Source organism: Plasmodium sp. gorilla clade G2 (assembly GCF_900097015.1).
Source record: "Plasmodium sp. gorilla clade G2 genome assembly, chromosome: 8".
NCBI lineage: Eukaryota > Apicomplexa > Aconoidasida > Haemosporida > Plasmodiidae > Plasmodium > Plasmodium adleri (nom. inval.).
In genome coordinates this window covers 799,546-825,000 of record NC_041700.1, presented here as the reverse complement: position 1 = coordinate 825,000, position 25,455 = coordinate 799,546, and the positions used below count along the sequence as shown (strand labels likewise).

Sequence of the window (25,455 nt, the reverse complement as noted above, 5' to 3'; positions counted from 1 at the left end):
TATCGTTTTATTTATATTTAAAAATAAACCTTTAGCTACATTTCTAATATTTAATTTATCTAACCCTTTATTATTCATAACAATATTACCATTATATAATTCTTTTATCTCACTTATTATATTATCATATATATTTATTTTGTCATTCATATTATCACATAATTTCTTATCAAAATTATCTTTTCTATCATTATAATCCTCTTTATTATTAGATATATCTGAATTTTCGGAATATGCAGTAGATTTCTCATTTCTACAAATATTCGTACTGTCTTTACTTTTATATTGTTCAGAATTTATTGTGGTCTCACTGGGCATACTCTCCATTTTTATTTATATAAAGGAAAAAAAAATAAAAATAAAATAATTTATACTCTCTGTCTACACTAGATAACTATATCTAAATGTGTTATATGTATTTATAAATATATGTATATTTTATTTTATTCCTTGTAAATATTATATCATGTTAATATAAAAGTAGGAACAAATAATATCATACATATGATGAATAAGCACACACATATATATATATATATATATATATAAATAAATTTACATATATGAGTTATATTATTCACAAATATAACATTAAAAAAAAAAAAAAAAAAAAGGTGGGGAAAAAGAACAGTTGCATATACATATAAATAAATAAATATAAATAAATACACACATATATATATATATATATATATATATATATATATACATACAAATGAATAATATGTCAGGTTTGATAATGTGCTACCATCATTTCTCGTGTGTAAGTTATTCAAAGAAAAAAATTTGTAAATGTGAATAATTGAGAATAAAATAATATTAAATAAACACAAAGAAAGGACAAACAAAATCCTTTTTTTTAAAAATAATAATAATATATATATTTATTTATATATTTATATATTTATATTTTTTCTTCTATTTATTCATACATAAAACATATAACACATATAAATTGTTTTACTTAACATTACACGTGCGTACTGTATTTGATGTATACAAAAATATATAAGTAATATAATATATCTTAATAGAATTAAATACAAAAATTTATATAAGCATTCAAAAAGAAAAAAAAAAAAAAAAATAAATTAAAAATAAAATATACATATATATAATAATTATTTAAAAAAACATTATTATATTTTAATAGGAATATAAATTAAAATGGTGATCCATATATATTATAATATAAACTAAATAATTTTTTTTTTTGATAATTAGATAAAAGAATGTGCATTTTTACATTTTTGAAATATTAATCTTTATTTTTTTCTTTTTATTATTATTATTAATATATATATATTTATATATTTCTAAATAGTTTATTATTCTAAATTTAATATATTATAAAAAATAAATATTCTAAACATTTTTTTTTTATTTTTTTTATTTTTTTTATTTTTTTTTTTTTTTACTATTTTGTATATAATATATTATATATATGTATATAAGCAATTTAAATATTATATATATATATATATATATATGTTTTATTATTAATACTATTATATACATGTAATAATTTTAAAATTACTTATACATGTATCCAATCATATACATATATTATATTATATATATATATAGTAAAAAATAAAATAAAAATTCATTTTAAAATATGGATTTACACAAATACTTTTATGTTTATATATTTACATTTCAATAATATAAAATACACATACACATAATTATTTATAATATAAATATTTTACATTTTGTTTCATAAAATTATTAAAAGCCATATGAATATATAAAAAACAAAGGAAAAATATATACATATATATATATATATAACAATCTGATTTTATTTTATATATCAAAGACAAGGATTTTATAATATTTCTCTTCAAACAAATATATATATTATATATACAACCATATATGACACATATATGACACTTATATATATATATAAGCTTTTTAATAATTTATAATAATTCATATGTATTTATATACACATATATATATAATATATATATAATATAATTTTATTTTATTTATTTATTTTAAATATTGAAAAGGTCAAAAAAATATTTTTAAGAAAATCCTTTTAAACAAATATTTTCATTTTATTAAATTATTTTAAATTAAAAATAAAATAATTTCATTTATATATAATAAGAAGAAGAAATTTATTTTTCACATCATATATGTAATATGTGTAACCCATTAAAATGCTATATAAATATTACATAAAAAAAAAAATATTAATAATATATACATATATATATATATATATATATATAAATAAATATATATTTATTTATATTTTTTTATATTCACCCCTCTCACTTTCATCAAGCTCATAAAAAAATATATTATTACTATGCACATTAAAAAAAATAATCATATAAATAAAATAATAGTATTTATAAAAATATTAAAGTGTGTATGGTTAATTTTTTTTTTTTTTTTTTTTTCTTCATTTAAACTGATAAGCACGCTATTAAAATATTTATCTATATCTATATAAGATATATATATTTCCTCTTTATTTTAAAAAAAAAAAAAAAAAAAACTCATAAGAAAAAAGAAATAGATTTAAATACAATGATGAACGAATTATAAGAAAAAATCAAAAGCCCAGATAAAAAAAAAAAAAAAAAAAAAAAAGAAGAGAGAGAGAGAGTAAAAGAAATATGCACACCATAAAATTATAAAAATATACATCTCTAAATGTTTAAGTTATTTTTTAAAATAATTATTATAATAATTAAAAAAAATATATATATATATAAACATATAAACGAATAGAGAAATATCTTGTGGTATTTTACTTTTTTTACTTTTTTTTTTTTTTTTTTCTTTTTATATTGCTTATTATCATGTGACCTTTTTTTCTTTCTTTTTTTAATTATTATAAGGAATATTTATATCATAAAATATAATATTACACATATATATAATATATATATATATATATATAAGATATATTCTTTAAGTCTCTTATTTTATTTTATTTTAAAATAACATGAAAAATTATATAATTCATTTTAAAAATTATAAGACGACAACATTCAATATATGATTAATACATGTTAAGTGCTTTATATTTCCTCATTTAAATATAAAAAGGGAAAAAAAGAAAAAGGAATACACTTATTGATATACGTCTGCATTTTATATAATTCCAATCCATAAAAAAAATGAAATATTTAATGATATTATGAAAATACATTCATTCATAATTTTAAAATATGAGTCATATTATTTTTTAATAATAAATCTTTTGCATTGAAAAGAAAAAAAATATATATATATATATATATATTTTAAGTACAAAAAAAATATTATATATATATATTCATATTCATACATATAACAGTCCTAAAAAATTTTCATATTCCCTTATATGTTATAATTTTTTTTATTTTTTCATTTTATATATTCATTTTTTTTAATAAAACTATTAATAAAAAAAAACAAAAAAAAAGAAAAAAAAAAAAAAAAAACATGGAGAAATTAAATTTTGATTTATTCTTAAAAAAAAATGAAGACGTTTGAAGAATAATTCAGTTTTTGTGTGCATTGTATTAAATTATTTTTTAATATAACTTTTAGATTTATTGTATGTCAACAATGAAAATATAACTATCCCTTTTTCTTGAAATATATATGAGATATATATATATAATGATTAGGATAAAACAAAAAATCATAAATATTATAATATATATACAAAAATATTTTATATTTCATTATATTCTGTTTTATTTTATTTATTTATTTATATATTTTTTTGTTTTATTTATTTTTTGTTTTTAATTATGTAGCATTATATACATAAATATATATATATATATATATATTATTATATACTCATTTAAAAACCCATAAAAAATTTCCTCATTTAAGAAAATATAAAAAAATAAAATTCAAGATTGTAACTATGTATGTTTTTTTTTTTTTTTTTTTCCTTTTAAGAATTTTTAAAATAATTGCATTTGTTTTAATATTCAGACATATTATAATATAAAATACATATGTCCATTTGTTTTTAATTATTAATATAAAAATTAAAAGTATATATATAAAATATATATATATATATATATATATAATATTTATATATTTTTTTACATTTTAGTTGTTGTTGATTTTTTTGTTGTAAAAAATGAAGGATAATAAAATTTTTAAGAATAATATATTTATATATAATGATAAAGTTAAAGAATTATTGTATGAGTTAATTTTTATAACTAATAACATATCGTTATATAGAAAGAAATATATTAAATACATAAGAAGAAAGATTGATGGTGATAAATATAAATGTAATAATAATAATAATGATGATGATAATTATGCATTTTTTTTTTTTAAAAATCATAATTATAATAACGAATTTTTAATAAAAAAATATGTAAATTTTAAAGAAGGGAAATATAGATATATTTCAAATGAGAAGTATAAAAAGGAATATAATTCTTCATTTGATATGCTTGAATATTATGATAAATTTATAAATAGATTATTATATTTATGTAATAATGATACTGATATATATATAGAATTTTTATATGTTTTATTAATAAACAGTCAACTATATAATCGTTTTCTTTTTTTATGTACATACATATATGGGGATAAAAAAGATCCCTTTCTTTATTTAATATATAATCATTTTTTAATACTTGTAGAATATTATTATTATTATAAAAATTCACGTTATTTCGATGATATATATAACAACTTGAAGAATACATATGAGAACATACAAACGAGTGATAACAATAAAAAACATTACAATGAAATGAAAAATAAAAATGGGAATCATAATAAAGGAAATGACAATTATTTTTTTTGTAACAGGGTTTTAGAGACAAGTGGAGTATCACCCATACAAAATTTTAAAAATAAAGGTAAGAAAATGTGAATAAAATAAAAATAAACATAAAAATATATATATATATATATATATATATATATATATATATATATATATATATATATATGTATGTATGTATGTGTGTATTTATTCATTTATGCTACATATATGGTATATATATATTTTTTTTTTTTTTTCTCGATCAGATACAGATGCTTACAAAACAGAAAGAGTAAAATTTCTTTACAACTTCTCAAAGAAAAGAAATGAAAATTTTTTTACCATCAATGAATCTAACTCTACTAGTGACTACAGCAGTGAATCATTCTCTGAATATGAAGAACTAAACAATAAAGAAAATGAGCAATCTGTATTTTTTAATAAAGAAGAAAATGTTTATTATGTAGATGAAGATAAAAATGGTAATAATATGTTGAATGGTAATAACTTGTTGAATGGTAATACATTGTTGAATGATAATATATTGTATGATCAAAATATAGAAAAAAAGAAAAAAGGAAAAGACACAAAAAATATTTTTAATAAATTTCTTTTTAATTTATCAGAAAGTCAAAATAGCCTTCGAAATTTATATCAAAATTTTTATTCAAAAAATAAAAATAGATTATACGATTCACAATTAATAGATAACAAAAAAAAAAATTCATTACAAAATAGATGTTTCTTTTTTTCAAATGCAAATAATTTTAATATTAAACAATATTATCAATTAAAACATATATTTTCCATATTTAAAAAATTAAAAATCGAACATTTATATATATTATTATATTTTTCTTTGTCTATATTATCTACATTATTTCATATATATTTGTCTAGAGTTATGATTAATAAAAAAAACCCTTTTTTTATCAGTACGTATCTATTTTATTTATCAAAAAAGGTTAAGAATAAAATTTTTAACAATTTATATAAATATATACAACATAATAAAAAAGAGGATACAAATAAGTTTGTGTTTCAAAGTGATGATATAAAGAAAAAAAAAAAAAAAAAAAAAATAATAAACAATAATAATAATAATAATAATAATTGTGATGTACATGAAAAAGTTATAATTGATGATGATATATCCATAAATTATTTAATAAACAAATACAAACACAATGATGATAATCAACTTATTAATTTATGTCATAAAAATAAATATGATACAACTAAAGATAGTGTATCATTGTTAAATGTATTAACAAGTCAGGATTCCTTACAAAATCTAAACAATATGGATGTTACTCATATTATTAATAAATTTATAAAAGAAAAACAAAACGATAAAGATAATATTGATTCATTTAATAATGATATAAAAATGTTACATACACTTCAATTAAAGGATAATTTTAAAAAATTGAACTTTCAAATAATTAACAGAAAACATGAAAATAATATATTAGAAGAATGTAATGGGGTACTATCAAATGTGATAAATAATGAAGAATATAATAATATATTGGACAAAAAAACAGACGAAAAAGGAGACATAAATGAAAAAAGAGAAACAAAAAATCTATATAATCATTATGATGATAATGGTCATGATATAGATATGTCAGCACAAAAAAATGATTGTAATGACAAAAATAGTGAAGAATATAAAAAAGATGATAAATCAATAAACAAACCTTTTAATATGTCTCAGGAATCTATGAATAATGATACATTTTATAAATTCATAAAATATCATCTACAAATGAAATATATCTATTTTTATTATAAAAATATAGAAAAAGAGAAATTATTAAATTATGTAGGATTTGAGAATCTAATAAAAAGCCTCAGTATAATATGCAATGAACATTTCTTTGCTTTTTATATGAATAAAATAAATATGAAAAATATATATGAAGAAAATGATAATATATTAAATGAAGCACATAATGTTAATAATTATACTATAAAAACAAAAATGGAAACAAATAAACAAGATGAAGAAAACAATCAAAATGAATATCATGATGAAGAAAATAATATTGACACACTACATTTAAATAGTATATATAAAGAACCAACATTAATCAATAATGAATATATTAAAAAAAAAATTAAAAGAAATAAATTATATACATACAAATTATTCAATAATCAAATAGAAACATTATTAAATTCAAAAGAATTAATGGAGTATATAAAAAAACAAAAAGAGACAAAGAACAAAAAAAATAAAAGTCAATTAGAAAATGATGATTTTCTTTATATACAAACACAAAATGATAATAATATTATAAATAATAATGATCAACATATATATAATGATATATTTAAATTTATACAAAATAAATATTATCATAATAAAAATGATGATATTCTACATTCAAATTGTAGTTCATATGAAAATAGTGATTCAAGTGATAATTTAACATTATATAATTATAATAAAAATTATTATAATCAAAATAATATAATACTTGATTCTTTTCTTTTTTTTATAATTAATATATTTTATACCTTCTTACATTTTCATAATGTATACTTTTCTTCACCATATTTAAATCTATTCTTATCCTTTTCAATTAAGCTAATTTATAAATATAAAAATATTCTACAATGTCAATCAAATATTAAAGATAAGGACATCTCCCTCGATCCACCCATGTTAAGTCCTACAAAAAGAGGTAACTCAAAAAAGAAAAGAAAAAAAAAAAGGGATATATTAAAAAAATATGGAATAAATGAATGACCTTCTATACATGTTTTTTTATAAATATATAGAATAATGTGTGCACATATATATATATATATATATTTTTTTTTTTTTTTAGAAGATGAAGCTAACACAAATTATGGTTTACGCCATCAAAATAACCATTCGTCAAATAAACCATATAGCCAAATCAAACCTTTAGGAAGAAAAAAAAATATTCAAAATATATGCACACTTTATAATAATAGTAAGAATTATATACATAATGCTTGCTCGTCTAAAGAAATTATAAATATCAATGATGAGCCTATTAATGTACCAAATATTATAGAACTCATTGTAAAAAAACAAAAATTTATAAAGAAAAAACAAAAGAAAAATTATTCGTGTATAGGAAATGATATATTTTTAAAAGATAAAACAAAAGATTTTTTACCTAACACATTTGACATAATCCTCAACTCTTTTTTTGATTTATGTATATCTATATGTAGTATGGATTTTAAATATATATCTCAAAAAAAACAAAAATTAAATATGTCCTATTTTTGTAATAATATAATTTTTTATCACCATATAATAAATAAATCTTATAATGACAAAGATTTAGATCTATTCAATAGAAATAATTATAATGATTCATTGGAATGTTATACTTATTATTTTGATGAACTAAAAAATGATCAATCTTTTATTAAGCACTTTGGAAAATGTAAAAGCACTGATGCTATTTTTCGACATGACCTAGCTAGCCAAAATGAAAAAAAAAAAAAAAAAAAAAAAAAATCCAACCAATACTACAAATAACAACAATAATGATATAAATGACATGATAGGAATGTATAAAACAAATGAATTATCAAGTAACAGTTCGAATATATTAAATGAGAATAATTTGAATAAGATCAAATCAAAAGAAAAAAAAAAAGAAAGTAACAATAAAAATGAAAATAGTAATAATTCATTTGATTGTATAGTAAATAATAATGATGCTGATTATAATGATAATTATAATGATAATAATAGTTATAATAATAGTTATAATAATAGTTGTAATAATAGTTATAATAATAGTTATAGTAGTAGTTTTTCGATTTGTAGTGATGAAAGTTTAAACTTCTTAAAATATATGAAAAAAAAAAGAACAAATAGAATTTATATAGATGAAAATAATATAATAAATATGCTTATTAACATTGGATGTATTTTTATGAATAATATAAAATATAATGCAGCTATTACCTTGAACCATATATATAAAATTAATCAATATAATCTTTTAAGTGATAGACAAAAATTTTACAATTATATACAGAAATCATTTTATAATAATAAAAATATAACATTTCCATATATATATAATCAATATTTTATATCGTTCTTCTTTTTTTTTAAAATACATTATCTTTTCTTTTTAATAAAGTATAAATGTGAGAATGAAATTTTTCTTAAGGCTTATTGGTTTCTCCATGCAGTATATAATATAACTCAAAATTGAAATTCTATTAATAAAAAAAAAAAAATACATATATATGTAATAAATATATATGTATGTAATAAATATATATATATTTATCATCATATTAATGTTCTGATACTTCCGAAAATTAAATTAAATTAAAATATATTATATGTATATTTTTTTTTTTTTTTTATGTGTATATCAACATTTATGTAATTTAACTTTTTTAATAAAACTTATTTTTTTAATTTTTTGAATGGCCTTAAAAAAGAAAAAAAAAAATATATATAATATATATATAATATATATACATGTGTATAATATTACTTTATATACATCTTTATATATGTATTAATATATATATTTTTTTTTTTTTTTTTATAAACCTAATAATTTTTGTTTTTGAGAGATACACATATTAGTATCAAAGAAAAAAAAAATATATATTATATAATATATACCATTATATGAATTAAAATGTAATTATTTGCTTAACAAAAAAAGGAATATTTTTAAATTTAAATATCATATTTTTTTTCCTTGTTACAAAGAAAATAGAGCCTCTCCAAATATATATATATGTATTTATTTATTATATAATGCTACTAATTATTCTTAATATATATAATATATAATGTACCTTTCTGTTTTCCCGTTTTGCGTTGTTTTTCTTTACATTATATTTTTAAATCCTATATTATCTAAAAAGGTATATTTAAATAATAATATTTTATACATTTATAGTTTGAAAAAGTTAGGCTTAGGAAAATTGAGGAAGAGGTCATATAATATATCAGTTCAATCTAATAATAATAATAATAATTATAATAATTATAATAATAATAATAATGATGAGAATTACCTTCAAAATGGGGATGAAGAAAATTTAAGAATTACTAATTTTGAAAAGGAAGATATAAAAATTAATAAACATTTAAATGTGAATATTTTCCGCACAGAAAAAAACACATCTATATATGATGAAGGGTTATGTATATATAATATTCTTAAAGATATTGAAATAAAAGATGTAAAAAAGGTACCTTGTTTTGATCCAAATTTGGCTGATATAACAATAGAACAGGGGAACAACAACAATAATAATAATAATAATAATAATAATAATAATAATAATAATAATAATAATAATAGTAATGATAATAATGTGGGAAGGATAAAGAACAAATCAGGTGATGATATATATAGATTAAGACAAAATAAAAAAAGTAGTTACCTAGAAAATTCACTAATTTATAAAGATACTAATTATGAATTGCCATATGTTTTAAATTATTATCCAGATGATATGTTTATTTTCAATTTCGATGGAGTAATAAATTTAAATAAGCAAGAAAAAATTGTTGTTGCATTCTTAACATTTTTAAAAATATTTAAACAACCTTTTCTTTTTAATAATAAAAGGGTAAACAATTTAATGCTGTATGATTTTATTCAGAAAGAGGGAAAGCATATATTCCAAGATAATGATCAAAAAAATGATACCTCAAAAATAAGTAACAATAATAATGTCAATACATATAATCAGTGGGATGGAGGGAAAGACCCATTTATTTTGCATAAACTTATTCCCAAATTTTTTTATACTAGACTTCTTCATATTTATAAATATTTAAAAAGAAATGAAGATCTTGTTATTGCAATTAAATATATATATGATGAAATAAATAATGTATGTGTAAAATATAATTATAATATTAATGATCTCATAGCATTATCAAATGAAAAAAATGTTCTAGCCAAAAAATTAAATGAAATTAAAAATTCTAAAAGTGTAACATATCAAAATGAAGAATATGATAATAATATAAAAATAAACAAAAATGTGAATAAAGAAAATATTAATAATAATAATAATAATAATAATAGTAATAATAATAACAATTGTGATCATATAAATAATTATGAGTTGACAAAAGAATTAACAATGGGAACATTCAATCCCAATATTATTTATAAATATAAAAATATAGAAAACTTGTTTAATATATTTCCATGTTTTCGTGCTGAATTTGAAGATTTTTATATAAATAATATATATTTGAAATTATATGAAAAATACAAATTGGATTCTAAATTTGTACACAATGAATTTAATAAAATTAGAAATAATTTAATGAGTACATACAAAAATGCATATTTAAATTTAATAAAGTATAGATATATATGTAATGATTTAAATGATGAAGAAAGAAAAAAACATGAAACTTTTAATTTTACTTGTATAGATATTATAAATCATAATATTAATATTTTTAAAAAACCTATATATATTATGTCTACTACAGAAAATTATGATTTTATTAAATATACATTAAATGTATTTGGATTACATATCGAAAGAGAAGAAGATCATAATTTGCTACGTATTTTTGGATATGATACATTATATCCATCTGATACAAATCATTCAAATAAATACAATAAAATTATAACTCAATTAAGAAATCTTTTTAAAACAGATTATTTTAATAAACAACACAAACATAATGAAAAAGATGATTATATTTATGATAAATATAATATTGATATTAATTATTTAAATTATTTTAATAAAACACAAAAAAAAGATTATTATTTTAAGAATAATTTAAATTATATGAATATACTAAAAGAAAAATGTGATCTAATTAATATTATTATCAAATCATTTCATGATGATAACAATTCTATGATACATATTGTCGATCATAAATATGATGATTTAAATGCTTTAAGTAATGATTCAAGAATTAGTAAAAAAGTCAGATTATATTTTTGTGAATGGGGATATAATACATACGAAGAAAAACAAAAAGCTATATTTCATGATAAAATTAAAACATTCCAAATGTCTTATAAATTAATATTTTTATCTTGTACTCTTCAAAATTCACCTAGAAGAAAACATACACATGGAAAAGGTTTAGAAACAGATTTTTATTCTAAATTTATGCACAAATATTGTCTACAAAATGGATTGTTATCAAAGGTTAATATGTATAATGAGCCTATACAGGACTGAACCTTTTTTTTTTACGATTCAACATGGTAATACATATATATATATATATAATTTTTTTGTGTTATAGTTTGCTTCTTTTTTTTTTATAAACATATAAGTTTCTTATTTTTTTAAACATAAATATATATATATATATATATATATATATATATATATATATATATATATGTGATATATTCAAATTCACAAAAATACAATTTTAATTAAAAAAAAAATTATAATAATTTTTTAACAATATAATATTTAATACATATTTATATATTGAATTTTTAAAACATATAACTTTCTAATATATATACATATGTCTCTATGTACATAATATATATAAAACAAAAAAAAAAAAAAAAAAAAAAAATATATATATATATACATATAAATATATACATATATACATATATACATATATGTAGGTAGGGCACATCATATGGTGCTCAAAATTATATTTGTACAAATGTTATATTTAATTTAAAGATAAAAATTTTTTGTGATTAAAAAAAAATAAAATAAATAAAATATAATATATATATATATATATTTTTGTATGTTTGTATCTATTTATGGGTGTTTGATTGGATATACCCATATAATAATCGAAAAAAAAGTTTTATAACGCATCGGTATATTTTTGCACGTGCATGTTATATTTCTTATCCAAATTAAATGCGTCAACCAAAAACTCATCTAATTGATATAAATGTAAATTAAGATCACCCGCTGATTGTGCTGCATATACATCCCTTCCTGAATAACGTACTTCATTAATTTGAATATTCCATTTTGGGTTATCCTTTTTTAATTGTTTTATAGATGCTTCAATACGACGAGAGACATAAAACCATGGACCCATATTCATATGTTCTTCTTGAGCCCATATAATATCTCTTAAATTTGGATATGTCTGTAAATCATTCATTATTTGTTTGAATGGGAATGGTGATAACTGTTCTATTCTTGCGATGGCTATATTATCAATTTTATTTGTATATCTATAATTTAGTAAATCATAATATACTTGTCCTGAACATAATATAATTCTTTTAATTTCTTTTTTATGTTTTAATTTATGACCCAGTTCTTCAGGTAAGTAAGGTAAGAATTCAGTATTGGTTAAGAAACTTTCAATGTTATCAAATGCCATTCTCATTTTCAACATTTTTTTTGGTGTTATAACAATTAATGGTTTTCTAAAAGATCTATGCATTTGTCTTCTTATAGCATGGAAAAAATTAGATGGCTTACTACAATTTATTATTTGCATATTATGTTGTTGAATAATTTTACTATCCTTTTCAATAGAATAGGTAGCTATATCTTCTCTATCATCACATAATTGTAAAAATCTTTCTATTCTAGCAGATGAATGCTCAGGACCTTGTCCATCATATCCATGAGGTAATAACATAACAATACCAGATTGTTTATTCCATTTGGTTTCACCAGATGCAATATAATTATCTATCATTACTTGAGCCCCATTAGCAAAATCACCAAATTGAGCTTCCCATATAACTAGTGCATCTGGATGTTCATAACTATATCCTATTTCATAACCTAAACATGCATATTCAGATAATAACGAATTATTTACTTCGATCGTATGTGGTGTTTTCAATGAATCAAAAATATTATATGATTCATATGTTATTTGATCATGTAATACTGCATGTCTATGAGAAAATGTTCCTCTTTGTGAATCCTGACCAGATAAACGTGCATGAAATCCATCAGATAATAATGTTGCATATGCTAATAATTCAGCCGTACCAAAATCGATATTTTTTCCTGTCTCTAAACTATCTATTCTACTTTTAAATAATTTACTTATTATTGGATGAGCATTAAAATTTGGACGTAAAGTAAATATTTTTTTACCTAAATTTATTAATACATCCTTTTCTACTCCTGTCTTTCTAGACGGTGAGAATTTTTGGGGTTTCACCATATGCTCCCATTGAGGTAAATATTTTTCCTTAGGTGTTGGTACAAATGTTTTTGATTTCTCATATACCTGTTCATAAAAATTAAATATCTCAGTTTTATTATCTTCAAATTCTTTAAGACTAATAATATTTTCATCAATTAATTTTTTACTGTATATATCTAAAACTGATTTATGTCTAGCTATTACATCATATAATAATGGATTCGTAAATTTAGGCATATCTAATTCGTTATGACCAAATCTTCGATAACCTATAATATCAATAATTGTATCAATATGAAATTTATTTCTAATATCTAACGCTAATTCAAATACATATGTTACAGCTTCAGGATCATCTGCATTTACATGTATAATTGGTATATCTATACATTTAGCTATATCTGTACAATATTTTCCTGATCTTGCATCTATTGGATATGTAGTGAAACCTATTTGATTATTAACAACAATATGTATAGTACCACCAACATTATAACTTGGCAATCGTGACATCTGAAATGTTTCATATGCTATTCCTTGTCCAGCAATAGATGCATCTCCATGTATAGTTATAGGTAATACTTTCTTTTTTTCTATATCATTACAATAATATTGTTGTGCTCTAGCTTGACCCATTAAAATAGGATCAACAGATTCTAAATGAGAAGAATTGTCTACTATACCCATATGTATATATCTTTCTGAATCTTCATCATAATAATCAATTTCAACACCTAAATGATATTTTACATCACCAGTATTACCCCATATATTATCACTAAAACCGGTTTTTCCTCTAAATTCTGACATCATTTGTTCTAATGGCTTATGTAATACATTAAATAAAACATTTAATCGACCTCTATGAGACATACTCATCAATACACTATCTACATCTAATTGAGCAGCTCTTTTTATTAATGCTTTCATACCAGTAATTAATGTTTCACATCCATCAACACCAAATCTTTTTGTAGTAGCAAATTTAGCTGCCATATAATTTTCAAAAATAAATGCACGTGCAGTATATTCTAAAATCCTTTTTTTCATCTTATTATCATATTCATATTTTTTGTCCTTTTCGATTCTTTGAATAATATAATTTACTATATTTTCATTTGTTATATGCATATATTCAAAACCAATAGTACCACAATATGTTTCTTCTAGTCTTTTTAATAAATATCTTAAACTACATTTTTTCATACCATTACTTGAAAAACCACTAATAGATGGTAAGTCAAAAGAAAATTCTTTATCTAAGTCCTCTTCATTGAAACCAAAATCTAAATAAGACATTTTCTTTTTACAAGGTTCATAAGAAACACTAGTATATGGAGGTTCTTTTGGTAACGGCAAAGGATTTATATTAGCATATAAATGACCTTTCTTTTGATACCATCTAATTAATTGAACAATTCGAGCTAAATCATAAATATTTTCTGTTTTTCCTTTTTCAAGCATTTCGTTATTTACATATGTAATTCGAAGATTATTACTATTCATAGGCACATCACTAAAACAATTAATATTATTATAATTATCATTTCTTCTATCTATTTTTAAAGGGTTATTATGATTATCTATTTCTCCCACCGGATACGTGTTAAAGAGGGAATCCCATGATTTGTGTAAGTTGTTTCTAAAAAGTAAAATAAAAAAGTTTATAAATGAAACAAAAAAAAAAAAAAAAAAAAAAAAAAAAATATATAAATATGAGCACATATATATATATATATATAATAATATGATAAAAATTTTCTATATTGTGGCTGTTCCATTTTATACCTGTCTTCTTTCCATATCTTATAGCTATTCTCAATATACGAGGTCATACTCGGGTTAAAATTATAATCATATAAGCAAGAGCTTAAATGAAATGATCGTGTTCTAATATCTTTTCCATTATTTCTTACCAAATTATTTGTGTAAAAAAATTTTCTCATCGTCCGAGAATAAGTAAAAATATATATATATATATATATATATATATATATATGTGGTACCTTCTAATATTGTATTTTTTTTTTTTTTTTTATAATACTTATATATCAAAATATCTTTTTAATTTTCTTTTTTTTTTTTTTTTTTGGTGAAAAAATAAAATAAGAAAAAAAAAAAAATAAATAAAATAAGTATTATATATATAAATATATATATATATATGAAGATTTATATATAATTATAAGAAGGAATAAATAAAAAATTTACATATGCATCTTCTGAATTGACTATTTTAATATATATATATTTCTTTTAGATGACAAATCCTTATAACTTAATTATATATATATATATATTTTTTCTCATTGCCTTCTGAAATATTAAAAATAAAATAATTTCAAAAAAAAAAACAATAATATCCATATCATTATTTATTTATATATGTATAAACAAAACACTTTTCATCTTTTTGGTGACACTCATTTAAGGTCATGTCCAAGAGAGGAAAAAAATATATATTATATATTATATACATATATATATAAAATAAGTATATAAATATATGATATGTTATATAAAAAATATAATACTTAATATAATTACACATATATAATTCATGTTCAAAAAAAAAAATAAAAAAAAGAAAAAGGAAAAAACTTTAATAAAATAATAGTATTTTCATAAAATTACAGCTACAAGGAAATTATTTGTACCACATATATATTTATATATATTTTTTTTTTTTTTCCTTTTGTTAGACCAATCTTTTTAATATACTAATGGAACATAAGGTATACATTTAAAAACTCCTTTTTATAATTTCATTTTTTAAAAAGTCAAAAAAAATAAAAAGCAAAACACATACAAATAAAATATAAATGAAACATGCATATGTAAATATTATACATATGTAATTAATAGCTTAAAAATATCCATAAATTCAAAAAAAAAAAAAAAAAAAAAAAAAAAAAAAAAAAAAAAAACTTATATTGCACATAAATTATAACACATATGTGTATATATATATATTTACAAAAAAAAAATTAAGAAATACATGTATATATTTTTTTCATTATGTAGAATTGTAACTGTACATAAAACACATATTCAATTAATTTAAATACAACACATAATTTTCCTTTTTTATATATTTTAATATATAAATTTGAATATGTGTATATTTTTTATTATAAAAAAAAAAAAATAATAAAAATGAATAAATAAATAAATAAATAAATAAAATAAAAAGATAATAAATGAACAGGTTTTAATTTTTAAAGATTATTTAATTATAAGATGGTATTTTTATACAATAAAAAAATAAATACAAGAATTTAGATATATCTATATGTATATGTTTATTTTTTTGTTTATATCAGTTTATGCTATTTTTATCCCAGAAAATGATTTGTTTCCAATTTGTCAATAATAACATTTTAAGAAATAAATGAAATATAGATGAATAATGAAACATCCTTATAGTGTTATAATGTGGTATGAGTCTTAATTTTTTACAACGTACAGATGCTGATTGTAATTGTGAACATCTGACACATTGAGGATATAAACGTTGCTTTGTATCATATAATTTAAATAATTTTAAGAAATATAATATGAATTTTCTTTTTTTATAATAATTAACCATATCTTTTATAATTTGAACTGGAGGTTGATGATCACCTATAAACTTTTCATGACATGTCATACCACATGTATGACATCCAGTATCTTTACAAAAATTCTTTAAAATATTTATTTCTCTTTTAGTTGCATATTTCATATCTTTATTCAGGCTCTTCCTTTTGTCTGAATAAACTCCTGGCATTTTCACATCACTGGGAGAGTATTTATTATACCTACAATGAAAAAAAAAAAAAAAAAAAATATATATATATATATATATATATATATATATTTATTTATTTATTTATTTATATAATCATGGTATTATTTTATTTTCTTACGTTCCGTCGAAAAGCTTAAAAAACAAATTAGTTAGTACAAAATATCTCAAATAATTAAAAGTAAATAAGCTCAACTTATTAAATCGTGAAATAACAAATCTTTTGGTACACTGATACATAATAGAATATTTATTTGTCAACGTTGTGTTAATAAAATAATCAGTACTGTTATATAAAATAGATTTTATCTTTTCCGCTTCATATTGATTAAATAAAATACGAATGATAGCAATTTGGACAGCCTCACTAAATATATTAACATAATAATTAATTATATTTAATTGAAAAAATCCTATAATTCTTGAACTATAATTTGAACCACTTATGAAAAGTATGTATGCTTGTGTCCTTTGTGAAAACATGTTTATATAATGAAATAATAAGAAGGAAGACAAAAGTTGGATAATATAAACAGCTAAAAAAAAAAAAAAAAAAAAAAAAAAAAAAAAATATATATATATATATATATATATATATATATATATATATGATATAAATGTATAATTACATATATACATATATATATATCAATTTATTTATTATTTTTTTTTTTTTTTTTGATTACCCATAAATCGTATAAAGATGGTCTTAAATAAAGCCAAAATACTAAGCACTACATTATACTTAAAATATGTCTTCCCTAATAAATATAATACATCGAATATTAACATTTTTTTAGATGATATAAATTTTTTTAGATACTTAGCAGAAAGGATCTCAGATAATCTGGATTTATATTTCAAACTAACATAATTTTTTATCATTTTTGGAGATTGTCTAATGAAGGACATTATTTTAGCTTTATTGAGATTATTATTTTTCATATTTTCTAATACTTTACAACTATTAAATATTAAACTAACTTCATTTTTATAAAAACACTCATTACATACTCTTTTCCTTATATTCTTGCCTTTATTAAATAATACATTCAGTGGTACATTGTAACTTTCATCGTTCTTAAAATTAGACTTGACAAAAAATAAGTTTATAAAAAATAAAAGTAACAAAAATATTAGAAAGTTAAAGAGATTCATTTTATTTTTATAACACGACTCATATTTTATATATTTTATCTGTATATTTATTTATATTTATTTATTTATATTTATTCATTTATATTTATTCATTTATATTAATTTTTTTTTTTATGCGACATTTTTCCAAAAAAATTATATATAAGTAATCATTTAAAAAAATATGTATTTTTTTTTTTTTCTTTTTCATTATATAAGATTCTATTATCTCCTTGTCTATTTTCTTATTTCCCTTTATTTAAAAAAAAAAAAAAAATATATATATAATCCTACTCGCATCAGGAGAAAAAAAAAATTATAATATAATATAATATAATAAATGTGTATTATATATATATATATAAAATATATCACAAAAAAAAGAAAGACTTGAAAAAATATTTTTAATTTATCATTTATCACTTTTCATTTTTATTATGTTCCTTATAAAATTTGTTGAACCATAAAAACTATACGTGTAAGAATTAAGTAAAAAAAAAAAAAAAAATTAAAAACTATTAAGAATAATAAATATGATAAAATTATGTATGCCTTAAATTATAAGTAAGGCACCTAAAAAAAAAAAATATTATATATATATATATATAATTATAAATTAATATAAAAAATGTGCATATATAATATACAATTTCATCATAAGAGGTGAGAATAAAAATAGCCTTAATATATTATATTCTTAGAATAACATAATAATAAATAACACACCTAAAATATATATTCTTTTCTGTTTTTTTTCTTTTTTACTATTTTACAATAATATATAATAATTGACTTATATTTAAAAAAAAAAAAAAAATTAATTTTATGTTTAATGAGATAATTTGTTTTATTATTAATACATTTACAACAATGAATCTTTGAAGGCCACAAAAAAAAAAAAAAAATAATAAAATAAAATATTAAAATTATAAAATGATATATATAAATAATATATCTCATATTTTTATGCATATATTTATACATGATACGTGAAAAAATTATATAATGCACAAAAATATATATATATATATATATAATAAATCACATATATAAAAAAATTTTCATATTTTCATATTTTCATATTTTTAAATAAAAAAAAAAAAAAAAAATTCCTCATTAATTAAAATATTTAGATTCATTCATTGCTTTTTCCTTTTTCCTTTCTTCTTTATATATATATATATGTATAAATCCCCATTTTCATGTAAAAGATGGTGTTAGTATCCAGCATAAAAATATTTGTGACAAAGAAAATATAAGTATAAGCACATTAATCCTTTTTATATTAACCTTATCTGACAAATTAGAATTATTGTCATGAATATATAAATGTATTGACTTAAATATTTGTATCATCTGTATAGTTACAGTTATATAAAAATATAATTGGGTTAATCTGTATGTTGTCGTACTATTTAGGAATAAAATAATATTGAATGGACTAAATTTACTAATGCTTTGATAATTCATATTTTTGAATGTATTGTGTGAATTATTTGATAACATTTTTTTATTCGCATGAATATTATTTTTCATGTTCATATCAGGAAATGTGCCTGCACCTCCAAAGACAGACGCATAAAGAAAATAAAGAAAATAAAAAAATATTTTGGTTATAATTAAAGCACACATAATAACAAATTTATATGATATAAAAGAAAGAATATGTAAAAAGGATAAATTAATATCTCTGCATGTTAATAAAAATAAAAATTTTATAATAGCTGTTTCAAGAAATAGTAAGATAAATACATAAGATGATATATTAAATAAATTATCAGGATTAAAAGTTGAATTTTTTTTTTGTGCCGTAATTGTTAGAGTATATAATAATATATAAGTGATACTTGACATTAAGGGGATATATAAATCTGCTTTAAAAATACCTACATTGCTATAATCTACATAATTAATATCATTTGAATTATTTCTTGTCATATTATTATTACTACTACTACTATTATTATTATTATTACTATTATTATTATTATTATTGGTAATACTCATATATCCTTTATTCTTATCATTATAAAAAAAACTTCCTCCTTGTGAGGCATATTCATTATTGATACTTGAATTAGTCCTACTAAAATTATTATTATTATTATTAATATTATTATTATTTAATATGAATGCAGAATTGAAGGTTTTATTTTTTTCAGATGATTCCATTTTTCTTTTCAAATGTGTATATACATAATATGTTCTTGATTCACATAATGCCTTTCTTATATATATATATGGAACCAATATAAATAATATTTTCTGAATAACATATGAATGAGTTACATCAAAATATTCTCTCAATACAGATAATTTATTACATATAAAACTTGTCTGATTTATTTCAATTTTTTTTTCTATTTCATTCATTACCATATTTGCAACTTTTTGTTGAACCAAATTATTTATCTCATTTTTAGATTCTTTATCATTTGTTAATCTTTCAAATATATTATGTACAATACCTTTATCACTACTTGTATTATTCTCTTTATTATTTAAGAATTTATTTTGAAAAAAACTTGATGCAGTCGATCCAATAACACCACTTACTACACTTCCAACAAAACTACTATCACCTGAACTGTTCATATTATTATTAAATTTGTTTGTATTATTACCTGATATGTTCATATTATTTTGTTCGAAATTTTGATCATTATAATTTTGTTTATAATTATTAAATATATTTTTATTATTTAAATCATTATCAGTTTTAACATTATTAACAAAAGAAAGATTATCAGATACAATTACATTTCTTCCTTCCTTTGAATCATTATTTTTTAAAAATTGGTTAGAATAATTTTGTTGTATCCCCACGTTGGAGTTACTAATTCGATTATTATTATTTTGAAAATAATCATTGTTATTATTATTTGAAAAATTTTTATTATTATATAATAAATTGCTATGACTAGAAACTTTATTATTTACATTAAAACTGCTATTAACTAAATTATTTGTAACATTATTATTATTAAAAATATTACTATTATTTCTATTATTATTATTTATTGTACTTGTATTATTTCTATTATTATAACTACTATTCGAAATATCCTTGGTTTTATTTCTCCCTATAATTGGATGAGCTGACACATAATTGGATGAAGACATATTTTTGTTTATGCTATTTGCAAAAGGATGACTAATGTTATCATTTGGGTTAATCAAATTATTAACATAAGTATTATCTAACTGTAAATTCTTTTTATTTAATAAATGTGCTGACTCCTCATTTTCTTTATTACTAACATGTGGATTGTTTCCACTATAAAAATTATTGAAATTGTTCATATTATTCAAACTGTTCATATTATTCAAACTGTTCACATTATTCATATTATTAACATTATTCATATTATTCATATTATTCATACTATTCACATTATTCATATTATTCATATCGTTAATATTTATATCCATAAAATTTTTATTATTTGTTATATCCATATGTCCCCCTCTTTTCATTACATTACTATTCATATGATTACCTTTGCTGTAACTCATATTACTCCATGAATTTTCTTCCTCCTTATTATTTGCATTATTTATTTTTCGTCGACCGTGAATATTGTAATCTACATAATTGTTATTATAACTCATGTTATCAAAAAATATATCATAAATAAATCAAGAAATAAATAAATTTAATAATATCTTATAAAATGAATGTATACATAAATATATTGATATATATATATATATATATATATATAATATATATATTTTTTTTTTTTTAAATGCTTAAGGCATGATCAAATTATATATACATATATATATATATATATATATTATATTTTAAAACAAATTTTTTTTTTTTATTATATAAAAAGTACAAATTTTTTAATTAAAAAACAATACGGAAAAATAAAAATATAATTATCACATAATGGTAAGTATATTATATATATAATATTTTTATTTATTTATTTATTCATATCAACGAAAAAAAAAAAAATTTCATATAATATAAATATAAAGAAATTTTAACAAGTTGGGTATTAAAATTATTATATATGAAAATATTATATATATATATATATATAATTTATATGTATATTTTTTTTTTTTTTTTTTTTTTTGGAAAAATAAATAAAAGAGAAAAAATTCGTTCTACATATATAATAAATTATATATATATAAATGTATATATTAATTTAAATATATATATATATATTATATATATATAATATTATATAATATAAATTGCATTTAAATGTTTACTGTTTATATACTTTTTTTTTAATATGCACAAAATTTTATTATATATATATATATTATATATACATATTTATTATTATTTTATATATATATATATATTTTTTTATGTTTATAATTTTATTATTTCTTTTTCTATATTGTATTATAATTTATGATAACATATTCTAAAAATAAGTAGAAATATATTATCTCATAGTTATAAGAATATAATAATTTTAATATATACTACTGCATATTTATTTATTTAATTTTTTTTTTTTTATTGTGTCTTCCTGAAAAAATAAAAATTTTTATTTTCACAAGGACGAATCATTATATATAACAAATATATAAATATATAAATAATAGATATAAAATTATTTTAATTTTTCTTTTGATTAAAATATTACAAAAAAAAAAAAAAAACTTATATTTATGAAACACATATAACATATATATATATATATTTATTTATTTATTTTGTTCATTTGTGTTGTTCATTCTTTGATTGAAAAGGTAAAGGTAATCCTTATTAACATATTTTAATAAAACCGAATCTCTAGTTTCATCATTAAACAAATCAACATATTCGTTTCTCTTACATAAACTTAGTAATTTAAAATTTTCCTTCAGGGCAATAAAATAACTACAAAGAAAGAAAAAAAAAAAAAAAAAATACACATATATATATATAACATATGTTTGTAGATAACCATAAATATGATATAATAATAGACACATATACAATTAAACAAATAACATATTGTTAATAAATATATTTGGTATTCCTTTTTTTTTTTTTAATTCATACCGCCAAAAATTGTAAGAACGAAGCACATTTGAATCGTTTACATAAAAATCATCATTCTTTTCTAATATATAAATAATTTTATTTTTTAAAGAAGATAAATAAAAATGAAAAGGAAATAATTCTATTTTTTGATTTTCTATATGTTTTTCATTTTTATTTAAATAATTTATTATATATTCATAATTAATATTATTATCATCATTTTGTGTAGAATAATTATTACTATTATCATTACTATTATTATTACTATTATTATTACTATTATTATTAGGAAGTAATACAAGTGTCGATAAAAAATGTTTGGATCCTTCATTTAATATATTTAATATATCATTATAAGAAAAAAATAAAAAATATAAACGCATACATAAAACCAAATAATTAAAATCCTCTTTACTAATGTTCATTTCATCGTCAGCTATACAATTTATATAATTATTTAAATTTTGAAGATATATATTCTTCGATTTCCTACTTACATCTATATATAAACACGTATTAATATAATAAAATAAAACACTAATATTTAAAAAGGCTGGGACTTTATATATAATATCATCTATTGAATTATAACTATTTATTATTTCTTCATTAATAGATATATATTTTTTATTATTTGTTTGCATAGAATTCTCACATGTAGTATATAATATATTAGATAAACCTTTATATAAGTTTAAAAAAAAAAATGGTAGACTTTTTTTTTTTTTATCATTTATATTTTTATTATCATAATAATAATAATATTGACCTATTTTATAATATGTATCTTTATCTTTTATAGTATCATATTTTACAATATCTTTATGATAATAATCTAAACATTTTTTTACTTTTAATATAATATCATACATATAAAATAATAATATATTAAGTGATATACGAATACCACATATAGATAATATTTTCATTATTTCGCTTTTAATTTTTATTTTTTCTATATATTCATATAATTTATTTTCATCTTTAATTATTATATTATCTTTATTTCTTTTTTCTACATAATCTTTTATATTCTCCATATCATTATTATTTATTAAGAATGTCACATCATTATCATCTAAAGATGATAAAAATATATTTTCCGTTTTAAAATCATCACATTTTTCTTTTAATACTTGTCTTATAAAATTTTCATATTCTTTTTTCCTACCTAAAAAATTATTCTCTTCTTTTTCATGATAATTTAAAATAATCTTTTCTAATTCTTCGATACGTTCAATCGACGAAAAATATTTTTTTTTATTTATGACACATGGAAAGATGTTGTGAATGAACTTACATCTATAAAAAGTTAAACAAGATATAAATCTACGCATAATACAAAAAAGGAAAAAAAAAAAAAAAAAAGAAAAATTAAGAAATTCAAGAAATTCAAGAAATTAAAGAAATTAAAGAAATTCTCACATCATGATAAAATATGAAATCATTTTATATATATATGTATTTTTTTTTTTTTTTTTCTTTTCTTTTTTTTTTGATTCAGTGTAGTTGAAAAATATGATCCTTTTTATTCATGATCAAATTCAAACCACTCTTATATAATTCACAAAAAAAAAAGAAACAAATTATAATTATATATATATATATATATATATTATATATATATATTT

The 25,455-nt window shown here is 18.1% G+C and overlaps 7 protein-coding genes across 7 annotated transcripts in view; 2 read left to right on the top strand and 5 right to left on the bottom strand.

The window, feature by feature from the left end:
- PADL01_0820200 (conserved Plasmodium protein, unknown function) overlaps nt 1-327 on the bottom strand; it is a gene marked incomplete at both ends in the record, with an annotated part of 2,049 nt that extends 1,722 nt beyond the window's left edge. Inside the window, one exon of the mRNA XM_028681549.1 lies at nt 1-327. This exon is cut by the window's left edge and continues 835 nt beyond it. Within this exon, the coding sequence (XP_028537916.1) occupies nt 1-327 (327 nt within the window).
- Nucleotides 328-4,114: 3,787 nt separating this feature from the next.
- Nucleotides 4,115-8,988, top strand: PADL01_0820100 (conserved Plasmodium protein, unknown function; the record flags this gene model as incomplete). The annotated part of the gene is made up of 4 exons (XM_028681548.1): nt 4,115-4,862; nt 5,035-7,461; nt 7,609-8,139; nt 8,243-8,988. 4 exons carry the CDS (start codon nt 4,115-4,117, stop codon nt 8,986-8,988), a joined length of 4,452 nt encoding a protein of 1,483 aa, XP_028537915.1.
- Nucleotides 8,989-9,586: 598 nt separating this feature from the next.
- PADL01_0820000 (conserved Plasmodium protein, unknown function) lies at nt 9,587-11,974 on the top strand (the record flags this gene model as incomplete). The annotated part of the gene is made up of 1 exon (XM_028681546.1): nt 9,587-11,974. One exon carries the CDS (start codon nt 9,587-9,589, stop codon nt 11,972-11,974), a length of 2,388 nt encoding a protein of 795 aa, XP_028537914.1.
- Nucleotides 11,975-12,578: 604 nt separating this feature from the next.
- On the bottom strand, nt 12,579-15,844 carry PADL01_0819900 (2-oxoglutarate dehydrogenase E1 component; the record flags this gene model as incomplete). The annotated part of the gene is made up of 2 exons (XM_028681545.1): nt 12,579-15,540; nt 15,687-15,844. 2 exons carry the CDS (start codon nt 15,842-15,844, stop codon nt 12,579-12,581), a joined length of 3,120 nt encoding a protein of 1,039 aa, XP_028537913.1.
- Nucleotides 15,845-17,217: 1,373 nt separating this feature from the next.
- PADL01_0819800 (conserved Plasmodium membrane protein, unknown function) lies at nt 17,218-18,843 on the bottom strand (the record flags this gene model as incomplete). Its single annotated transcript, XM_028681544.1, has 3 exons — nt 17,218-17,698; nt 17,807-18,221; nt 18,372-18,843. 3 exons carry the CDS (start codon nt 18,841-18,843, stop codon nt 17,218-17,220), a joined length of 1,368 nt encoding a protein of 455 aa, XP_028537912.1.
- A 1,179-nt stretch (nt 18,844-20,022) lies between these two features.
- Nucleotides 20,023-22,434, bottom strand: PADL01_0819700 (C-13 antigen; the record flags this gene model as incomplete). Its single annotated transcript, XM_028681543.1, has 1 exon — nt 20,023-22,434. The coding sequence occupies one exon, from the start codon at nt 22,432-22,434 to the stop codon at nt 20,023-20,025; it is 2,412 nt and encodes an 803-aa protein (XP_028537911.1).
- Nucleotides 22,435-23,502: 1,068 nt separating this feature from the next.
- On the bottom strand, nt 23,503-25,161 carry PADL01_0819600 (conserved Plasmodium protein, unknown function; the record flags this gene model as incomplete). Its single annotated transcript, XM_028681542.1, has 2 exons — nt 23,503-23,677; nt 23,843-25,161. 2 exons carry the CDS (start codon nt 25,159-25,161, stop codon nt 23,503-23,505), a joined length of 1,494 nt encoding a protein of 497 aa, XP_028537910.1.
- Nucleotides 25,162-25,455: the final 294 nt, after the last annotated feature.